The sequence below is a fragment of the Manacus candei genome, unplaced genomic scaffold, assembly GCF_025592945.1.
Source record: "Manacus candei isolate 608988 ecotype Guabito, Panama unplaced genomic scaffold, ASM2559294v1 h1tg000069l, whole genome shotgun sequence".
In the NCBI taxonomy this organism is placed as follows: Eukaryota; Metazoa; Chordata; class Aves; order Passeriformes; family Pipridae; genus Manacus; species Manacus candei.
In genome coordinates, this window is record NW_026138117.1 from 3,555,479 (window position 1) to 3,577,096 (window position 21,618).

Here is a 21,618-nt window from a genome sequence, read left to right on the forward strand (position 1 = left end):
GCCTGCAGTGTCAGTCCTGACAGCATTCAGCACTCTCTGACTCTGCCACTGGGTAAAATGAATGGGAGGAAGGAGAGCAGCAGGGAAAGTTCTTTGCAAACTGTGTCCTGTATTTATTCAATACGAATTATTAGCACCACATATATTTCTAAATCTAAACCCAGTATGAGCCTTTTGGAGCCATGTCAACTATTTGACCTTAGCAATCCAATTTCACGGATTCAGACATATTCCATGTTCCATCTTGCAAAATCTACCACAGCATAGAAATATGCACTTTTTTTAGTAAAACCCAGTAGTGTACCACAAGGCATGAGACAAAAATATTAATATATTTAAATAAAAACATTTACTGCATTAGGAAAAAAGCTAGAATCAAATCTATAGTACCTACAGCTTTCCATTAATAAAACAAATTATTATTTTTCGTACAAAAAACATTAATATCTCTCAAGTAGAACCGTGGTCAAAGTCCCAAGACAATTATATAGGTAGTCATTTTTAAACAGAATATGATTTTACCCAACACTGGAATTGAACAGTGATAGTCTCTTGAGCAAATCAGTATTTTGATACATATTATAGGTATTTTTATACTGTCCTAGGTAGTTAGTGAACCACTAGGAAGTTTTTTTATTTTGATACATATTATAGGTATTTTTATACTGTCCTAGGTAGTTAGTGAACCACTAGGAAGTTTTTTTATTTTGATACATATTATAGGTATTTTTATACTGTCCTAGGTAGTTAGTGAACCACTAGGAAGTTTTTTTATTTTGATACATATTATAGGTATTTTTATACTGTCCTAGGTAGTTAGGGAACCACTAGGAAGTTTTTTTATTTTGATACATATTATAGGTATTTTTATACTGTCCTAGGTAGTTAGTGAACCACTAGGAAGTTTTTACAGTAACATTCTAGTGGATCGAATAATACAAATATTCTGATAATTATTAAATCCTTAAATGTCCAATAGCAAACACTGAATTTAACACTCGATCTCCACTGGATTCAAGCCAATTACTAAAAATAACTAGCTGTCTCTCTATGACTGTTATCTGTCTGCTCCTTTCCAAAAGTGGTTCCTGCAGCACCATGAGGTGAGGCTTGGTGATTATGGCCGAGAAAGGAACACAGATCACCTGAACCATCAAGCCTACAGGCCGCTGCAGCAGAGCAGATCATGGAAGAGTCCATGATTACCAAAACCACATACTATTCCGACTCTTCTCTCTAACTGACATTTAAATACCTGCCATGTGGCTTTTTATTTATTTTTGCTCCCTTTGAGAAGGCTTGTGAGTAATACTTTGAAATGAGAGTGCTAAGTTAAGAACACTCTTATAGACATCATTTTATAATTTTTGTGTATGTAAAGAGATGATATGGTAACTAGGCGGTGGAAAACAAAGGATGTTTACAGCACTTGAACAAATGAACTAGCTCCCATATAATCAACAGAACAAGAAAATGTGAAATCAATGTTGATTTATAACTGCAAAAATAAAGTCTTACACATACAAGGAATATAAACAGTCTTTGATCACAGAACAGTTGCTTAAGACAATTAAATAATCAACATGCACTCATTCACTGAAGTCATCACTTTTACAAACAGTTAAGTGCTGCATGCATCTGTTCAGACTAAATGTAAATCAGACACTTGGCTATAAGCTTCAGCCAAGAAGTTACTATGACTCTCCTCTCTCACTGTCTCCCAATCTTGTTTCTGATCACCTTGTCTGAAGTTATTCGAGTTGCCACTTGTAAGAGTTACACTACTATTTATTTCTTAAAGGCTTCTAAAAGGCAGGGAATGACACGGAGATACTGAAAGAAGAAAAAAAATATTCCTTTGGGAAAAAAGTTCTTAATCAGAACCAGTTAATATTGACCACTGTCACAGTTTAAGCACTGTTACCCCCACAAATCCTACTTTCTTACCAGTGTGGGAATGAAAAACATCACCACTCCCATCTATTAGTGCAGGTTTACTGGGCAGCAAACCTACTGGAGAGGAAGCAACTTGCACACACATTTTACAACCTTGGTCAACTCCTCATCTCTGAAAACAGTTCTATCCTGAGGTATCCTCTGGGATACCAGTCTGCTAAGAAAACTCTTCCTCAACACATCAAGTGAACTCCCACTTCCATACCTTCTATTATTGTAATAGCAAAACATGACCGGAATTCACAGTAAGGTCACAGAAGACAACTTCATTTCAAAACAGAATGATAAATTCTGCAGCTTACTCTGGATTTCACATATTTTATTTCAAGTACATGACAAGTACCCATTTTGGCCAGAACTTGCAACTTTAGGCTTATCTTCTTTTTAACATTTAAATGCACATCCAGGTCAATCTATCAGAATACTCAGGAGCAGGTACCTTCCACGAAAACACTGCATGAAAGGATATAGCAGGTACAATCTTCTTACTTTAGTCTCTGTTTTTTGTAAAGTGCTGATGAACCCTGAATTCCCATGGCTAGGTCTCTTGATGAAGACTTCAGTATCCCTTCCTTCCTCTGAATCTTGCCCTGGTATCCAACTGAAAATTGAAGTCAATATATTAAAAGCCGGTATTTTGCAAAAGAAATATTTTAGAGTGCTTGTGCTACCTTGGCACTTAGTAACATCAGAACAAAGGTCAGAATAAAGCAGAAGGCACTGTAAAGAAAACCAGTGATATAGCCAACAAGCCATAGGGCGGTTCTGATGAAAGAGACATTATATTATCTTAAATCTCACACAAAATTAAAATTATGTGATAAGCATCCTGTGCATTCTGAAATAAACAGTGGAACAACACAGATGACAAGAGTAGCATAGTAGGATGTCAAAGAACACACAAAAACAAGGTAGTGTAAGTCTGCTTAAATCAGTTTTTCCAAATGTAACTGATAATCTGAAGGAGGGAAATTCAGATTTGGTTGAAGTGGGAGTCACTGCAAATGTCCATGAGGAGAGGGATAACTTAAATACAAGAAGTTTGTGGAAAAAATAGAAATAAATCAGTAAAAACTGAAATAATATTCAGCTTCTAAAATGTACAAGTTTATTCTTGGCAGTTACAAAAAAAGATTTAATGGAAGGTTAAAGATGACAGTAAAGCTAAAATAAAAGGTACACTGCAGTACTTACAGAAGCTAAATTGCAATTTCTTTCTCAGTGCAGCAGAAAAATATACTTTGATCTTGGGAGAATTCTTATGAATTTAGATAGTCAGTCTTGAAGATGGCAGTGACAGATTGCAACTCAGTTGTATTCAGATATTAGATTGAGGAGGTTTCTTTTATCTCCATTAACTAACCCTCTTCCACGATTCAAAACTGCAGTAAAATTTGTAAAGAGCTCGACTACATGATGACATAGCTTATCCAATAACCTAGCAGCTTCCACTTTAAAACCTGTCCCTACTTAAATGTCTAAAGTTTACTGAAGTTTACTCTACTGATAAGACATTCTATTTCCTCACAAAGAAAACAGTATTTAGACAAAATCCCTAATCATTTTAGAATATTCTAAATTAAATTTGCATCTAGTGTCTAACTTGGTTTTGGACACTCTTTAATCCTCACTATTGTAACAAATAAAAAATTTGGCAGGGCACAATTATTAATTATTGAAATTCTCAAAATTAACAGGACAAGAAAAACATCACTCACCAGCCTTAGAATTTGGGACAATTAAATAGAATCATCTAAGAGCCAGGCTTCTTCCCACATGACTGGATACATTTAGATTGCAATTTAAGTTTCATTAGGCTGCCTTAACAATCCAGATAAAAATACAGGCACATCACCTGTATATGTTGCTACTGCAGCATCATATAGGTATTTCAAACATTTAATACACAGCATTTTTCCTGTCTGCAGAAATAATAATTTGTGACTGTATGGATTAATACAGTTCATATAGGAGAGGTACAAAAAGCTGGAATGACTACTACAGAATGGAAGAAAAATTTTAGGTACCATTTCAGCTGTGCACTTTTCATTATGTACCACATCAGCTAAAAATAAAAATCAGCCCTACACAACTCATGTTTTGATACCATCCTTATAATATTTTAACTATTTTTTAAATATCATGGAAACACAGGCAAGACATTTCTGGACATAGAACTCCTATCAAAATACAGGAAATTTTATCTAGTGACATTTTTGTCAGTATCATATGGGATAGTTCGCTATATAAAAAACCCAAACTGTTAGATATCATGAATTCAAGTACTCTGAGAAAATTAATGACTCAATGTGAATTCAATGCAAGATCCTGATTCAACAGTGAAAGTCTCATTTAATTTCATTTCAGTGTTCTCTATAAAGATTCTCTTTGGATGACCTTGCAGACAAAAAATGTCTTGCCAGTATTTTATCTTACAATTACCTGATGTAGAATTTTTTTAAACCAAAACTTTACTAAAAACAATAGTAAAAATACCTACCTCACTACCTGTGACATTCTAAGCCTAATTCAATATAAACACATTTTTCCAGTTTTTCATACTCTTACTTTTTCTTCATGAGAACAATCAGAGTTTTTCTACATATGAACATCTATATTTTAAATTAGATTCAAAGGCAGGAGCTGTTCTGCTTAATGACACCAGCTTTACTGAATTAAAATGCTCTTCAAAAAAGTGGGAAAAGGGCAGAAAGCATCCAGGCCACTGTCACCAGACACGCCACACTTACCATTGATCTTTTGCATGCAAAGAATGTCACTTGCAAACTCCTACAGTGTCCTTCCCTCAAGCATTGTTTAGGGCTTTTGTTTTCCTAGTAGATGAAAAATAAAGGATTAAAACCTTGATTTGTGCAGCTCGTCAAAGAAACACCAAAATACTTCCTAGAATCATAGAGAGGTTTGGGTTGGAAGGGGACCTTGCAGGTCACCTCGTTCCAACTTCATACAAGGTTCACTGGGGATTTCCCCTCGCTACGATGACCCGTGCTTTCCCCTGGAGCTGTAATTCTCTGAGGTGCTGCACACAGGAGCGAGCAGGCCGGACAGGGGCGGCCTGCAGGCGGCAGCGCTCACCTGCAGCACGCAGGGGCTCTCCAGCAGGCACTGCCGCAGGTCCTCCCGCACGCCGCTGCAGGCGCGCTCGTCCTCCTCCTTGTCCTCGTAGTACTTGGGCATGGCGGCGAGCCCAGCCCTACGCGCCGCTCCCGCTGCCGCCCGCCCTGGCGACACCTCCGGCGGCCTCCGGCATCCCGGGCGCTGCGGCCGCTTCCGGCGGGGGCAGGAAAGGCCGGGGCGGTGCCGGGGAGGATCCCGGGCGCCTGCGCCGCGGACGTGCCGGAAGGCTGCGGGAGGCGGTGGTGGCGGTGCCGGTGCCGGGCGGGGTCGCGGCGCGGGCCGGGGCAGCAGGTGAGCTCCCCCCTCTCCCCCGGCACACAGCGGAGCTCAGGGACGTTCGGCGCCTCCCGGCCCGGAGCGGAGCGCGGGTCCCGCTGAGGGGGGGCGGGTGTTCGTCAGCAGCGCCGGCCGGGCCGCCCCTAAATCTTGGAAACGTGCGGTGTTACGGGTTGGAAGGGACCTTAAAGATCATCTAGTGCCAACCCCCCCGCCATGGGCAGGGACACCTTCCACTAGACCGGGTTGCTCAGAGCTCCATCCCTCCTGGCCTTGAACGCCGCCAGGGTTGGGGCATCCACAACCTCCCTTGGCAGCCTGTTCCAGTGCCTCACCACCCTCAGAGTAAAGAATTTCTTCGTAATATATAACCTAAATTCCCTCTCTTTCAGTTTGTACCCATTACTCCTTGTCCTATCGCTACAGTTCCTGATGAAGAGTTCCTCTCTAGCTTCTCTGTTTTCCCCCCTTCAGATACTGGAAGGTTGCTATGAGGTCTCCACACAATCTTCTCTTCTCTAGGCTGAAGAGCCCCAGCTTTCTCAGCCTGTCTTCATAGGGGAGATGCTCCAGCCCTTTGTCACTTAGTGGCCCCCTCTGGACTTGCTCCAACAATTGTCATTGTTTATACTTGTGCTCAGTTTTTGTCGCTTCAGCATTGCAGGCACGGCCTGCATCACGTGATTTTATTTGTAGCCGTCACTGTATGCAAAACCAAACACATCTTTTGAAATTCTTTCTTTAGCAAGATGCTGCCAACCACCTTGGTTAGTTCTCGGAGCCAGGGCAATGGTGCGCTGAGCCCCAGGGATGCTGCAAGGCACACGGCCGGAGCGAAACGCTACAAGTACCTGCGGAGGCTCTTCCACTTCCGACAGATGGACTTTGAGTTTGCGCTTTGGCAGATGCTTTATTTGTTCACTTCACCACAGAGGGTTTACAGGAACTTTCACTACAGAAAACAGACAAAGGACCAATGGGCGAGAGATGATCCTGCTTTCCTAGTACTGCTTAGTATCTGGCTCTGCGGTGAGTGCAGGACAACAGACAGCGTAAGGGAGAGGGAGGGAAAGTTTGGGGATAAATGTTCATTTCCCTTCCAATAACACGCAAAAAAGAGACCAGTCCATATGTATCATCCTTTAGTCAAAGTAGAATATAGAGGAAAAGGGCCTAACCTTTTGGAAGTTAAGATAGGAATTAGAAAATGGAATAGGCATAACTAAAACTGTTTAGTCTTGAATTGCACTCTGTTGCAACTCATTTTCTGTTGCATTTCAAGCTATGCAGTTCCCTGTAACTTTACAGACAGCGATAAAACCCCGGACCACACAGTAGTGCTTTACTTAAAAAACACTGAATATTTGGTTTACCTGAACGTTATGGATAAAATACTGTTTTTACCATAAAGGCCCGAGTGAGATTCTGTATATTGCAGAATTAAGCTATAAACAAAGCAGCTCATCTAAGTGACTGAACTGCAAATTCAGTAAGTATTATCCCAGTTGTCTTCTGTTAAACAGCATATTGCTATTTGTAATAGCAAAAATATTTCATATAACTTTGAAATAAAACTATATATCACCACGCACGTGGTCTGGGTTCACAAGGAGCTTTTCTAAAACAATGTTCTATCTTAGCATTGTGTGAATTTTTTAAAAAATAGTTTGAGTGGAGAAATACAATTAAGCCTAAGTACAGACAAGTGTTCAATCTGTGAGAGGGATTATATTTTGAATAAATTACATTATATCTAGGTTTTGGTGGAAAAAAATGAGCTGTTGGACTAAAAATCTTGGGGGGAAAAAAAAAAAAGGAAAGTGGAGATTTCATAACAGTATATTCAAAGAAACCCCATCAGTTTAAGATCTCATGCTTTCTTTTCTACAGCTGACTTTAATAATCTTTTTCTGCTTTCAGTGTCTACTGTAGGATTTGGATTTGTGCTGGACATGGGGTTTTTTGAAACAATAAAGCTGCTACTTTGGGTTGTATTCATAGACTGTGTTGGTGTTGGCCTCCTGATTGCAACTCTGATGTGGTAAGTAGTGACTTCTGAAACTGAGTTCAGTGTTGCTATTCAGACGTGGAGAGTCCTCTGCTGTTTGCAAGACACTTGGTTCTTTGTTTAGGGTAAACTTATTAAGCAAGTATTGCCTATAAGTTTTGTGCTGTGGTAGTAATTGTTTCAAAATGTTGCAATAAAAAAGAACACATCTTTTTCTTCACTATTTCTTGCAAAAGATTAAAAAAAAATCAGGAAGTGTGTATTACGGTAAACATTCCAGCTTCTTTTCTTTCTTCTTGAGCTGGTTAATAGTCAGCAGTAATGCCAAATAAAAAATGTGTTCAAAAAAACCCAAACTGTTCAATCAGAATAATGAATGAAAAAAATAAGCAATGTAAGACTGAGGATGATTCTCTTTAAGCCCACGCTCCTTGCTGAAGATTTTAGCAAGTGCCACGACAAGCCACATCTGTTCTGTCTCACATGTGGCAGCTTCGCTGCTTTGGTGCTATTCACTGCTGGTTTTATCCTCTAGTGTCCAGGGACTTGCAGAAGTGGAGAGGCAGGAGCAGGTCAGCTTACAATCCAGGCCTCAGCACCGTGGATGTGTCCTGCAGCAATGAGGGAGCCATGAAACAATGGGAAGCTGCTGTTTCTGTGCTGTGGCAAAGGGAGGGCACCAAAGAAAGTATTTTTATTTTACCAAGAACTTAAGAAAGTAAAAGCATTTAGAAGAGTTCTTAGTGATGGAGCTGACATCTTAAACTGATGCTGATTGGAAAAGGGATAAATTCCTTTCAAACAGTGGCCTCAGGAACTCCTGCAAACTTCAGGAAGAGGCATGTACAAGAACTGTAGCTGATAGATGAAAAGTCCATCTGACCTATGCTTGTGTCTGGGACAGCAACCCATAAATTGCTTGGGGAAGAGCTTATAGTAAAGCTCTCTGCTCCCAGCCTGCCATTCTCTAGCAATTTGTGCCTCAGGGTGCAGTCTTCTGAACCAGGAAGGCTTCAGCATCTGCTGATTTTCCTCTATCTTTTAATTGGCTTCCTGCAGGCCTCAGTACTAGTCATCTGGCTCCAGTTTAGTTCAAGTCCCTTCTTCCAGTGCAGGCTCATCCTTTTTTCCAAAAACTCCCCCCATTCTTAAAGAGTCTAAACCCCTTCTTGCCTTGCCTCATCTCACCTCACCCCCAGCCTCTGCCTCCTTCTGACCCCACCCTTGGCACAAAGAGTATGTCAGAGGAAGCTTTCATGAAAACTCTGGTCCCTTAACTCATTTCTGAGCATGTATTGACTTCTTGTTCCTCTTCTAAATGTGATAAATTTTGTTATGTCAGCAGAACTTAAGCTGAAGCACAGTCCTAAGGCTTATTCTGTAGCCTCTAACACCAGGCAGTGCACATTCCATTTGCTTTTCAGTAAGAATAGACTCATGTTATGAGCACTATCCAGCTCTCCTCCTGTCTTTGCAGTGCACCAGTTCTGACTAGATGAAATAAGCCATCTCGTGTGATGTGTGCTGATCCTGTATGGGCCCTTTACTGAAGTTTCCTCCCTGTGTGTACAGAGAGAAGTCGCAGCTTGTGGCTGCATTGATAAGATTGTGGTGCTGGTTTCTTTAAAGAAGCATTTTGTTTCTGTATTACCGGCAGTGTAATACAGTGTTCCAGCTGGCTGTCTGTCATGGTTTGAGAACCCCAAAATCCAGTTCTTAGCTTAGTCCTGCTCTCTCTCTCTCGGCTCTCTCAGACAACTCTGTGTTTGCCTGGGCTGCATGCTGTTTGCTGCTTCTTCAGTTCTTATCTGTTGGCTCTTTACCACTGTCCTCTGTCCGCTGCTGCCTCTGCCGCTGCTCCGTCTGCCCACTCACGGTGGAGAAAACTCCTTCAGCTTCCTAGCTACAGGCACTTAGCTCAGTTTAACACTGCTCCAAGTCCCTGCAGCCCCCCCAGCTGGGGCTGGGGGGCCCAGCCCCCAGTGGGGCTGCTGCTGCTTCTCCTCGTGGCTTTACAACATGGCTACTTCTTCCACCCCAAAACTACAACTACCTTCTCTTCCGTTCTGCTTGTGATATGTTTATATTTTGCAGAAGCACTCGTTGGGTAAAACCTCAAAACTTCAAGGGTCACCACCCCCTGGGGTTTTACCATTTTATAACTGCAGGGGGGAAAACCATTTCCCCCCACCACACTGTCGCATGCAGGGGGATGTAATCATAGTTTTAACAAAAACATTTTAACAATGGTCTGGTCTGCATGATTCTTGCATGTTTTTTCTCCCAGATAGCAGACACTTTTGGGTGGAGAATTGGAATTGCATATGACTTACTATGTCAAACCTATGTTTTGATTGTCAGCTTTATAGATTCACATTAACAATAGTCTCAAATATCTCTTTATGTAGGTTCATTTCTAATAAGTATTTGGTGAAGCAGCAGAACAGAGACTATGATGTGGAATGGGGGTATGCCTTTGATGTGCATCTGAATGCTTTCTACCCACTTCTAGTAATTTTGCATTTTATCCAGCTGTTCTTCATCAACTGTAAGTAGAATACTTTGAGCTCTCTGCTTCAAAATGGTGCGCTATCAAAACAGCTGAGAGCAGTTATCTCTTGCAGATGTCATCATATCTGACTCTGTCATTGGGTATTTTGTTGGGAATACATTATGGTTGATTGCCATCGGCTATTATATCTATGTGACATTCCTGGGATACAGTGGTGAGTGACATCAATTTCTTTTGTATTCATTTGACTAAAAACAAGAGCATGTTTTCAGTCTATTAATTTGATCTTAGTCTATTAATTTGTAAAGCAGAGGCTCAGCTGGGTGTTGAAGTAATTCTTTCTTTGTGGTAAAAGAAGTTTGATAGAAATTTACCCATCCGGATTTTCAGCTGAGTGTACATCTTAACCAGAGAATTTGTATTCTCCACTTTACCAACTTCCCTTCTTTTGTTAGACCTGTAGAACCACAACTTCATTTCCTTGTTCCTCTGTAAATCCACTTCAAGATGTTTGCATTAGATAAAAATTCTTTAATGAGTCTAAGGCCACAGTTTTTGGTAAAGCAGTTTCAAAAAGCATTATGTAGTAACAGTAGGACTAGTAGGGCAGAGATGCCCGAGGACAACAGTAGAGCAGAACTATTTTTTCTTGCTGTCTTGCCCCAAGGCCACTCCACATGAAGCACCTTTTTTAAAGAGCACTTCTTTATACTTGCTTCATTGTTGCTTCTGTTTCAGCATTGCCCTTTTTGAAGAACACAGCTATTCTTTTGTATCCCTTTGCACTTCTCATCATGCTCTATTTGATCTCACTAGCATGTGGATGGAACTTCACCAAGATGCTTTGCTCCTTCTATAAATACAGAGTGAAATAAACCCAGGACTTCATGTATCTAATGTTTATTTTCTTTTTACGTTAGCCGTTTTTGACAGTAAAAAAAAATTTAGAACATTTTGTAAATGGTTGTAAATTTCTCTTTATTGTAGATAATTGTGTAAAAAAGTTTGAAGTGTCCTTTTTTATTAAAATATTTACAACAGTAAACATGTTAGCAATTTTGTTCAAATACTTTCTCAGTACATTCCTAAAAACAAGTTACTTGTACATCTCTGTAGCTTAAATTTAACTGCAACAAGTCTATGTAGCATAACTCTTACTGCAGGTATTTTGCACATACTGGTATAAGCTCTACATTATAAGGGGTTTAAGTGACACCAAAAAGCAGTTTTATTGAAGAGCAGTATTGGAATACCTTGCCTTGGGACTGTGTGAAAGTATAGATCTTAAGAGTGTTGCGATGGTAAAGCAACAACTGTCTCTAGATAGAGATCTGTCCTCTCCTTGCATGAAAGAACTTGAGAACAGATTTATTTTAGTGACTACTTCAAATATACATAGACAGCTCTGGCACACAGAAGAAACAGTGATGAAAGGCACAATTAACATGACCCATATCAGGTTTCCAAAAATAGCAGCAAGTTTTTAAACCCAATCTCTAGCAGTCCAGTGGGTATTATTACATCCACCATTTTGATTGGCAGGTCAATGAACATGGAAAAAAAGTACAAATTAGTTTGGCTACAAGGGTGGGCTCGTGGCAATGCCTGCAGCTGTAAAGTCCACAAGGCAGGAGTATAAACTGACCATCACAAACAATACCTTATGGAGAGTGAAGATGACAGCTTTCCAACATGGTGTTCACTAGGATTCAGTTTCCAAAACAACACAAGAGTAAACTGGTTACAGTAAGACTTAATATTTCAATACTAGAATTTGATCTCTAAGGAAAAACTATATTTTATCTCAAAATACCAAATATGCTGGCAGTGCATCTTACAGTACTGTGTGTCTCAGCCACTGTTAAGGCTTGAAGAGAAGTGTGTTTCCCTCTCAGCAATGCTGAGCAAAGTTCTCCTTTTAACAAGGAAAGCACTGAACTGCTGATCCACGGAAGGCGAAGGATTCCAGTCAGGACCTGCTCCCTCCCTGGCAAACAGCACAAACTCCCGTCCTGCAGGCAGCTGCAGCCTAACTGTACACCTTTTTCCTAACAGGAATCCTAGCACCAGTGATCACCCACTTCAGTTCAAGAGTAAAAATTCATATTTAGTGCCCTTTAGATACCATTGAAGGACTCGGGGCCTGTGTACCTTCCCTTTAGAGATATCAAAGTTCACCCTCTTTAAAGAAGGCTTCATCATTCTCAAAATTAAGCTACTTTAACTTCTGGCAGCTCATTGTTTACAGCAGAAATTAGCAAAACCCTTCAGAGACCCTGCGGGTCAGAAAAGTGACACTCTCAAGGACCAATTCACCAGGTCTCCATAGGGTGTGTGTTTTAAGTCAGCAATCAATGTTAGCCTGAAAACACCAGTTGTTTAATGTTTCAGCATTATGCTGGTGATTGTAAAGATGATTTAAAAATACAAGGTTTTTTTTTTTAACCCTTTCTAACTACAGTTACTTTTCAGAATACATCCTTTCTAGTAAGAACAAATATAGAACCTTGGGTTAATGTATTTCAGGAGAGCAAGGTTTGAAAAGATTTCATTCTTCTTTTTCCCCACAAGACTAAAACAGTACTTTCAAAGTTGGAGGCAAACTACAAATTACTACAATACTTCATGTGGAGCAAGTATTTCCAACAAAATACAGAGATGAGTGAAATTAAAATATATTTGAAAAAAAAAAAAGGAAACTGTTACACAGTTGTTCAATTTTTCCAAAGACTAATCACACTCCAGCCCATTCAAGGAATTGTGTATCACAGGGGCAAAGTACAAATTGCTTTGCCTAAACTGACTCAAGGTATTTAAAAACTGCTTTTGAAACAGTGTCTAGCTGTAGTAGCAGCAAGACAGAAGAGTCCAGTCTTTTCTTGGTCCATGAATCATATGTTTATCTTTGAATTTTTCTAAGCCATCTTTAAGTAGAGAAAAAACAAATATATCTACAGAAATTTTTTTCCATCAATGCAAATACCTGTTTGAGATGCCTGCAAAAGCTCAAAGCCTTCTACAGTGCTTTAGAAACACTCATTAAGAAAATAAAAAGTGCTACTTTGGGATCACATCCTGTTCATATTATTTACAAAGTTTTCATTAGGACTACCCACTGAAAGAGCAAAGCAACATTATACTGCAAGCCTTGTATTTCCTTGGTCCCAAGCAATCCTAATCAGCTCACAAAAGCCAGTGCTCGTATTGGCGAGTCTGTCTGGCATCCAGTACAAGAAGTTAAGAATAATCTGCCCGGATAATTCTGGCAATGCCTTTGGTTTCACAAAAGTTCACTTTTCTGAAGCTTTAACAGCATCAGAAGGAGCTAGCAGGATCATAGGATAATGCAATTTATTTTGAAACACTTTCCATTACTGTATAGCTAAGATTCAGAGGCCTAGAGGGGATTTTTAAGGCAACAACAAAAATAACCTGAAATTAAATACATGTAGGGAAAAACTCCCCCAAATAATTTAACAGGTTTAAGATACTGTTTAAGATCTCTTATGGCAATGCTGTCCCTTAGGACGGACAAATGCAAGAGACACTGGCCCCACTGGAGTATATCCATCACAAACAGTGCCTGAGCTAAAGGCTGGTGAGCCAAACTGCCTAAGCACTTACTTCACCACTTGGGGTGAAGCCTGACTTGGGGATTGGAATTTGAAAGGTAGAAAGCCCAAAATAGCTGTTTGTGGAAATAATTAGATAGAAAATATCCTCCTTGCTTTTTATATTTTTCAGCAAAATTTCCAAACAAATTTGCAGAACTACCTGATTACACCATCTCTGAATTTACCTGAATCCATGAAATGTAATTTGTCTTAATGTGGCACTTTTATTTAGAGAGCATATAAACTCAGGAACATTGGAACTATTAAAGTAGCCCAAGTTTTCAACTCCTGGTAGTATGATATAGTAAAGATACACTAGTCTTTAGGAAACCATCCCCATTTTACCAAGCAGTAATATGTTGTCTTGGATAAATCTCTTCTCAACATTTTTGAAAACTACTGTTAACCAGAGTTCTGCAATCAGTGTGGTAGGGATCCATGTATTTAAGTATATTAGCAATGAATCATCTTAACTACTGTGAAACCTCAGGAATAGTAATGCTTTTAGAAGAAGCACACAGATTTCTCCAACAAGTGGTACCAGTAACCTTCTGAAATTATGGAAAAATGGAAAAGGTCACTGTCAGCAAAACTAATTATATTAAGAAACTTCAATATCTAACATATTTCTGCAGTCTGAATTGTAATAAATAACTCTAGTGTAAATAACTTGCATCATTCATCCACCAACACAGATGAGAAGAACGCCTCAATACTTTCTCAGACCTTTGCTAGGTAATGTGTGATAAAAAGCCATTGCATGTCAATAATTTGATGGCATGGCATTATACAGGTGACAAACGGGGCTGTAGCACCACAACAGGCTAGAGTCACCCGGGATCAGAGCCTAGTCACCCAGGTTCCAAAATCCAAGAATAAACTCCATTTATGTGGCCAGTACTTAGCTTATGCCCACAGTCTCTATGGGCAACGCGAGCTTTCCAAGTAACATTTTATTTAGACCACCTGATGTGATCAGAAAAAGTAAACAAGGCCTGCCTGGTAGCTTTCTAACTTGAACTTACACCAGTCAGTCTAAACAGAAGGTCTTGCCTCTGTGTACAAATCTTGTCTTCCCTGTGTCCCCAGACAACACAGCTAAACCAAAATGACAACAGTCTGTAGAAACAGTTAAGCTCTTCAACTTGAATATTGCTAAACTGTCAAAGCTATGACACCACTTTCCAACAAGGCAGAAGAAAAGACAGATTGACTCTATACCCCAGTGGTGATGGTTTGCAGTGCTGAAGAGTCAGGTTTAGGCTCCTGCTCCTTATAAACGTGTCATAAAAGAGAGGCCAAATCTATTAGCCAAATAATGCTGGAGGTACAGATTCAAGATCCCCACTCTGGATCAGGGACCCTGCAACAGGTTTTGTGCATCTGTACCCTGACCACAAAGATCTTAAAGGTCTTTTCCAACTTAAACAATTCTATGATTCTATGTTGGGAATAGCAGAGTGGGGTTTTTTCCCCACAGGGAAAACTCTCCAGCTTTTGAGATGTCGGTTCCAGGAGGCTTGTTCATAGCCCAGCTGAGAATCCCCAGGCAAGGTAGATGCCTCCCTCCAGTGTCAGTCAGGCACTTCTTTCCTATTAAAGGAAGGAATTCTCGCCTCTCTTTTTCCTGATCATTTCTGACTAACTGAAATCTTCCCATGCCTGTGTCTTACATATAAGCACCTAAGCAGAAAGACTATTAAGAGCAGCACCAGCAGCATTAGTACTGCAACAATTCCCCTCTGGATGTAATCCAAACCATGTTTTGTTCCTGACTGAGTTTATGATTCATTTAAGATCACTGTTGTTTCCCTTGAAACGAAAAGGCAGGGTACTAACTTGAGGCCAAATTTAGTTCCTAGTAAAAAGTTCATGTGAGTTACTACACTCATCAATAAAGAAGTCAAAACTAAAACGTTGTTTTTGAACAACTGAAGAAAATAAAAATAAACTGTAATGTATCCAAAATGAACACTATATTAACAGAACTTTTTAAAAGGAGACCTCCATAGATCAAATGTATCTATGTATTATTTGTTCTTTTGATGTAAAGTAACCTCTATCACTCCAAAACAAAGCTGGAGAATTATTTTTTTCAGGACAGAAAATGAATTTGTTCAGGCTAGGAAATGTTTACAAAGATTTTTAGAAATAACTGTTTGGAATAAAAAAAAAATTCTTCTAAAATGCAATGGATTCGATCTAAAATCACTGCCGATTTAGTACATAATATGAAACAAGACATTTTAGCATGCTTTTTATGTGGCTACAAACTGTACATAGTGGAATTTCATAGCCCCAAAGAATAATGCTCTTCAGAGGCTCTGTTTATGCCTCTGCACATCATTCAGATTCTGTGTACAAAACTATGTAATTTAGAAACTTAATTTAGTTTTTTTTAAACATGGCAGTAAATTTGAAATATGGTATTAATTTATGTTTGCATCTCCAAAGAAAAATGTAGAAAGATAACTTAAACTAGAGAATTCATAAAAAAACTATATCAATTTAAAATTTTACTGCATAAAAATATGTACTTTTCAAATTATTTTAATAAATTAAATATCCCTAACATTTTTAATATATATCCCTGACAGTCTATAAAAGAGGGTTCTTGTTATAGAAAATAAATGGAACTCCGAAAGTACCCCCTTCATAAAACATATTTAACAATAATTATATTTTTTTCTTCTTCTTCAAGGAATGTAACAATATGTACAACTTCTCTATATTACTATACTATCAAAATAGTACAGTTTAAGCATAGCAGGGTTTTGTAACCATAAGATGGTAAAGTCACATTAAAGTGGAGGACAACTTGGGCCTCAGACGAACGTTATCAGTGTGGAGCATCAGTTTCTGGATGGATCAGATAAGAAGGGGTAAATACAATCTTCTCATCTACAGTAGGTTTCACAAGAGGTAGAGTTCAAGTGGAAAAGAATAAAATTTGGAATTAAGGTGCATGCTCAGTATTTTCAATTTGTGATTTGCTAAGGATGTCAGATTTTATAGGAAAAGTTTTCAAGGATCCTTTTTCCTCTAAAGCAGAATTCCACGATCAGTTTGTAATCTTTTTAATATGAATCTGAAATAGAGAATCAGAAAAAATAAGTCACCATTTAGTGTATTACATTTCTAAGAGGTAGCTATTTTCAGTGTTAGCCAAAAGTTTGAGCTTCAAAACACTGACAGAATAAAGAAATCTCACATTTGCTGGTTATATTTTTAAATGTTATACCACCTCTTACCTCATTCAGAATTGCCCAGACGGCTGAATTTTGTATTACTGAAAGCCGGAATGATGAAATAGGGTTTAGGCTGGGGTCAACTGTTCCTTCAGCTACACCGTTTTCAAACTTCCCTGCAAAAGAAGCAAAAGTATATCCTCGATTAAGTCCTGTTCAACAAAATGAAGTAAAAAATTTGTGTCCAGAAAAGTGTTTCTGTAGCATCACAGTTCACAGGTGAAACCTACTGACTGGTATCATTCCTGAAACAAAAAAGACAGCGAGCAATTTTGACATCAGATTAAGCTTTGCAGCAGCAAACAATATGAAGTGTATCATCAGAGCACACTGATCTGAACAGGATTACATGTAAGAATAAAAGCTTTGAAACTGCCCAAAGGCATTAGCACCTCAAACTCTGTGAAGATTTTGGCACAGGTATTCATTTAATATCATGGAACTAAACATAAAGTCTTTGCCTTATGTGTTTTCAAGAAGGAGTAAAGACAAGGTATATCATTCATGCAAAATGTTCCTATTTAAAGCATCTTCAATTATATTAGGATGAGTAAGAATCCACTTTAAAAGCCAAGTTAGATTTTACACTCATATACACAACAATTTGATCTCTAAGGAAAAACTGTATTTTATCTTAAAATACCAAATATGCTGGCGGTGTATTTACAGTAATTTATTGAGACAAAAAACATGCTTTCATTATAACAGGGCTGCCCAACCTATGTCCAGCAACAAATACAATCCATGAGTAAAACTTCTCTTTCTTGACATGTATCCAGGCACCTTCCCCAAAATCCACTTGGCTGTGGAAATGCCAATCTCATCCTATGATGATACAGCTGATTTTCTATAGAGTGAATTCATATCCAGGCCAAGCACACAGCTCACACCAAGGCACTTGTGCAGTCACAGAGCAGAAGAGGTGATCTTATACAACCTGGAAATGCCTCTACTATAATCTAGGTGATTAATCCTGGCAGAAAAGTTGAATGTAGCTGCACTTCAACTAAGAGAGTCACAACAGATCTTTGTTTAGTACATCGGTCTCAGAAAAGAAATAGTGAAAACAATATTAAGTAAAGCCTACAAGGTCATGTACCCAAAAATGAGTGATCAAGAATCAGGTTTAGGTTTGTTTTGGTTTTAATGAAAATGTCTTGACCGTTGTAGTAGTAACAATACAGATTTCTTTCTACTGTGACATACCTATCCTGAAGTAACCATCCTCTAAGCGTTTGTCTTTGGTTTCTTTGCTTAATACCAGTTCTTCATTCTAGAATAACAAAGCATGAAAGAGATCATTTGACATATGACTTCACCAGGGAAAGACAAACGTGTGTACTTTAAGTGCCCTATGTAACTCACATGGTAACTGCCACACGAACACAATACTTAGCAGATACTGGCATATATGGTAGAACAAAAGCAAAGACAGGATCTTGCCTTCTTTTCCTATGGTTGAACAAGAGTAGATTTCTCTCAGGACAAGTGAAACTTACAGCTTGCTTTTTGATCTAAGACTTTGGGTGAGATGAAAAGCCATCAGACCAGTGAGAGAATTATTGCAATTATCACTGCCTCACTGAAAAGGGATGGGGATCAGTAAGTTTTTCTTAATAAGCACCAAAAATTAAGTTGTAAAATAGAGCTTGAAAAACAGCTTGAAAATTACAACCATAATCACATGATCCAATACTGAAAGACTCACTATAAGAATTTCCTAGGAATGAATAAAAAATGCTTGACAAAACAGGAGATTAAATCCATCAGCTTCTTTTTTTTTAATTCCTACTTTGCAGGGAAGATGCTGAAGAAGTGGTGGGGATTTTTTTGTGGGTCTCGTTGGTTTTTTTTTTATTTGGGGGAGTGGGTGTTTTGGTTTTCTTTTGTTGTTGTTGCTGTTATTGTTTGGGAGTTTTGGGCAGTTTTTTGTTATGGGTTGGTTTGGGGCTTTTTTTTTAATTTGTTGCTTGAGTTCCAGACAAATACAGTCTGGGGGCATTCTGGTTTCTAAGGGTTTTTTGTTTTTCTGAATTCTGCTTACGGAGAACCAGGGTTGAAATACCTGAACGGGCTTCTAGCTCTACTGAAGTCCATCGTGGAGAAACAGGTCCCTCAGGAGTTGCTGTCCTCATACTGGCAACATTTTTTTTGACACCAATGGCTTAGGAACAGGCCAGATAGAAAATTTTCTGTTTATCTTTTCCACATATTGCATCAATAGCAATAGAAGCTCAGTAGCATTACTTCCTTAAGGGATGCTCCAGTTTGAGGAACATTTCACAGCCAAGTATAGCCAAAAAAGAGATGCTTGATGCACATTTTTGCTCATTACCTTGTATATTCGTGTTTTATCTTGGGCTTAGATGAAGTGAGGGCTGCTGCTGTTTTTGTAGTTAAATGTATTTCCAGGTCTTGAGAAACAAAACCCACAGATCTTATGATATAATATCCCACATGTCATGTTGTATAATTAGAATCAAACTAACAAATTTCTTTTTAGCGGTGGGGGTGGTCATAATTTCCTATTTTTGCTCGCTCCAAGGAAGACAGACTGCAAAAATGGATACATGAACTCCTCCATAATTATTTAATTTTAAAAAATAAATAAAAAGTAAGTTAAAAAACAAAGATTCAGAATATGGCAATTTAGGCATAGATGTCAAGATTCCTACACCAGGTAAATGGGAGAAGATAGAAAAACTTTGCCATTTTAGTACTAAATAAAATAAACTTGTCCAAAGTAATATCTTAATCCTCTCACAGACTTCTGTGATATAAGTGGTTAGCTGTAATATCTGGTTGAAGAAAAAGAACCCATACCATCTGGTGTCAAACAAGAATATACTTTAGGTAAAGAAGTGCTCTCCTGTGACAAAACTCTGACTGATTTATGGGGAAAAAAAATCAATAACCAGAAGAAAGGTACACATTCCGTTTAAGAACCTATATATTTCAGTATATAGCAAGGTCTGGATGTGTGTCAATTCCTGAATTAAGACTTTTTTACTACATCAAAAAGCAGATTGAGTTAGGTTTCCCATTTTTCAAAATACATGGGAGAGGGAAGACTGGGGGGTTTTATGCTCTAAATAGTAGCAGTGAACTGGACAAAAATGACTTTGTTCACCACCAAATTATCAACAGCACTTGTAGCAGACTGCACTCTGAATGAACACCTGAATAGTTACCATAGTCTTCTGTGAACAGATCCAATTAAAAGAACTGTGAGAGCATCAGAGCAAAAAGATCATACACTCAAAACAAGTATTTATGTCTCCCTTACTCTTTTAAAAAAGTCAATGAAGTTAAGAGATTTTGCTTTTATCCTGTAATGAAGAAGACAAAAATCAATACATTCATACCTGGAAAGGCAAAACTTCTACAGTCGTGTTTAGAAGTATGTCTCCTGGATGCTCGGGATTGCCACTGTGAAACAAGTACCTATACACGAAAGGGGGAAAATAAAACAGCCTACATACATCAGTCAGAATTAGCTTTGTTACTATTTTACATGGTAATCTTCACATTGCAGGTGTTACAAGGATAAACATAACTTTATAACTGCACCTACGTCAGATGGGGATAAGACAGTTTCACATACTACTGTAATTGAAAGGGCTAAAATTTTTCATTTTTTTAAAGAGTAATTGGAGAGCATTTTACTGAGAAAGGGAGTTTCCATAATCTGATCTTGACAGATTGCATTATACAAAGCACCCATTGCTGTAGTCAATATTGCCTGGCACACACTGGTACCACCTACAGAAGCAGGAGCCCTGCCTTCCTTCAGCCTGTCCCCTTCACACGTCATCTTCTCCTTGTACCCACAGGATGAATGCTGCAGATCCATTCTGAACCAGTTCTGGGAACTTAGATAAGTCAATATTTTGCCAGGCCAGGGCTTCCCAAGTCCAACTCTCCACCCTGGTTCATTGCAAAATCTCTTTGATGATTGTGCCAGGAATTCCCAACCCATATCCACACCCTCAATGTTACCTGAATTCAAAGTTCTAGTCCAAAGACAGATTTATTTAAACAAACAAACAAACACCTATGTTAAAAGGACCTTTTTTTTTTTTTACACCTGTACAAAGTCCCCATAACCCTCATTCAGTTGTGCATTTAATGATTTTTTTAATGGTGCAGAGTAAATATGTTTAAAACTGTATCTAAACCTATCCCTAAACATCCCTATCAGCATCAATCAGTGAAGTGCAAGTTTTCATAGTCTAGCTGCCCATTCTCAAAACAGCTTTGCAGTCCTGTATGTATAGATAATGTTGCAAAACAGACTGTTTAGTTCCCCTTTCTTTATATATAACTCAAACTTCATATTATTCTGCATACATATTACATAAAAAAGTAACAATATTTTTCACCACTAGGTGGTATCAATGCTTGAAAAATTGTTCATCACTCACCCTTTTTTCTAGTGGACCAGAAAGTTTATTCAGATTACTGTCAAAAACTACCTAGATACTACACCTACTCAGATGCCACTTTTAACAAGCCCATTTTATTTTATTACGTTTAAATGAATATGTAAAAATCTATCAACACATTTCAAATCTTCTTCAATCAGAACTAAGGGTGAGAACCATTTTCAACATTAAACATGTCACCAGCCAGAGACAAAATTAATTCAGAAATTATCAGTTGATTACAATTACAAACATTAGCTCAATTTGCAATTTATTAAGGCATAGTTGAAGATGTAAATTCCAGTTTGTCTTTATCCAGTATGTCTGAAATCAGGTAAATACCTGCCATTAATCCATACTGCATAACTACAAGACAAGTAGAAAAAAACAGAGCTTTCTGATCCTGACTTAGAAATGTCTGTGACCCGAAAATCATATAAGT

General features: G+C 38.5%; 3 protein-coding genes and 1 long non-coding RNA gene across 7 annotated transcripts in view; 2 read left to right on the forward strand and 2 right to left on the reverse strand.

Annotated features, from left to right (window-relative positions):
• The first annotated feature begins 465 nt into the window (after positions 1-465).
• LOC127479624 (uncharacterized) lies at positions 466-938 on the forward strand. The gene is made up of 3 exons (XR_007907622.1): positions 466-598; positions 675-792; positions 862-938. It is a non-coding gene; the product is annotated as an uncharacterized LOC127479624 (long non-coding RNA).
• A 1,320-nt stretch (positions 939-2,258) lies between these two features.
• LOC127479619 (cytochrome c oxidase assembly factor 5) lies at positions 2,259-5,183 on the reverse strand. Its single transcript, XM_051806839.1, has 3 exons — positions 5,053-5,183; positions 4,707-4,790; positions 2,259-2,557 (listed from the first exon to the last, which is right to left on the reverse strand). The coding sequence occupies exons 1-3, from the start codon at positions 5,152-5,154 to the stop codon at positions 2,516-2,518; spliced, it is 228 nt and encodes a 75-aa protein (XP_051662799.1). The 5' UTR covers positions 5,155-5,183; the 3' UTR covers positions 2,259-2,515.
• Positions 5,153-10,935, forward strand: UNC50 (unc-50 inner nuclear membrane RNA binding protein). Its single transcript, XM_051806828.1, has 6 exons — positions 5,153-5,385; positions 6,116-6,399; positions 7,291-7,411; positions 9,787-9,926; positions 10,003-10,104; positions 10,629-10,935. Exons 1-6 carry the CDS (start codon positions 5,153-5,155, stop codon positions 10,763-10,765), a joined length of 1,017 nt encoding a protein of 338 aa, XP_051662788.1. The 3' UTR covers positions 10,766-10,935.
• The window catches only part of MGAT4A (alpha-1,3-mannosyl-glycoprotein 4-beta-N-acetylglucosaminyltransferase A), a 78,460-nt gene continuing 67,684 nt past the window's right edge, over positions 10,843-21,618 (reverse strand). For 3 of the 4 annotated variants that reach the window (XM_051806820.1, XM_051806817.1, XM_051806818.1), the window contains 4 exons: positions 20,118-20,226; positions 17,959-18,025; positions 16,756-16,868; positions 10,843-16,592 (listed from right to left, as the gene is read on the reverse strand). In XM_051806820.1, coding sequence (XP_051662780.1) covers positions 16,566-16,592; positions 16,756-16,868; positions 17,959-18,025; positions 20,118-20,226 — 316 coding nt within the window. In that variant the 3' untranslated portion in view covers positions 10,843-16,565. The remainder of the gene's footprint in view (positions 16,593-16,755; positions 16,869-17,958; positions 18,026-20,117; positions 20,227-21,618) is intronic. The other variant, XM_051806819.1, reaches the window with a different exon arrangement.

What these genes read in the sequence shown, in the direction of transcription:
- UNC50 (XM_051806828.1), top strand. Translation starts at nt 5,153, where the DNA reads ATGGCGGCGAGCCCAGCCCTACGCGCCGCTCCCGCTGCCGCCCGCCCT. An exon ending in CTGATTGCAACTCTGATGTG is followed by an intron (nt 7,412 to 9,786) that starts GTAAGTAGTGAC and finishes CTCTTTATGTAG; the next exon opens with GTTCATTTCTAATAAGTATT. An exon ending in CCAGCTGTTCTTCATCAACT is followed by an intron (nt 9,927 to 10,002) that starts GTAAGTAGAATA and finishes TATCTCTTGCAG; the next exon opens with ATGTCATCATATCTGACTCT.
- LOC127479619 (XM_051806839.1), bottom strand. Translation starts at nt 5,154, where the DNA reads ATGCCCAAGTACTACGAGGACAAGGAGGAGGACGAGCGCGCCTGCAGC. An exon ending in AGAGCCCCTGCGTGCTGCAG is followed by an intron (nt 4,791 to 5,052) that starts GTGAGCGCTGCC and finishes TTCATCTACTAG; the next exon opens with GAAAACAAAAGCCCTAAACA. An exon ending in TTGCATGCAAAAGATCAATG is followed by an intron (nt 2,558 to 4,706) that starts GTAAGTGTGGCG and finishes TTCAATTTTCAG; the next exon opens with TTGGATACCAGGGCAAGATT.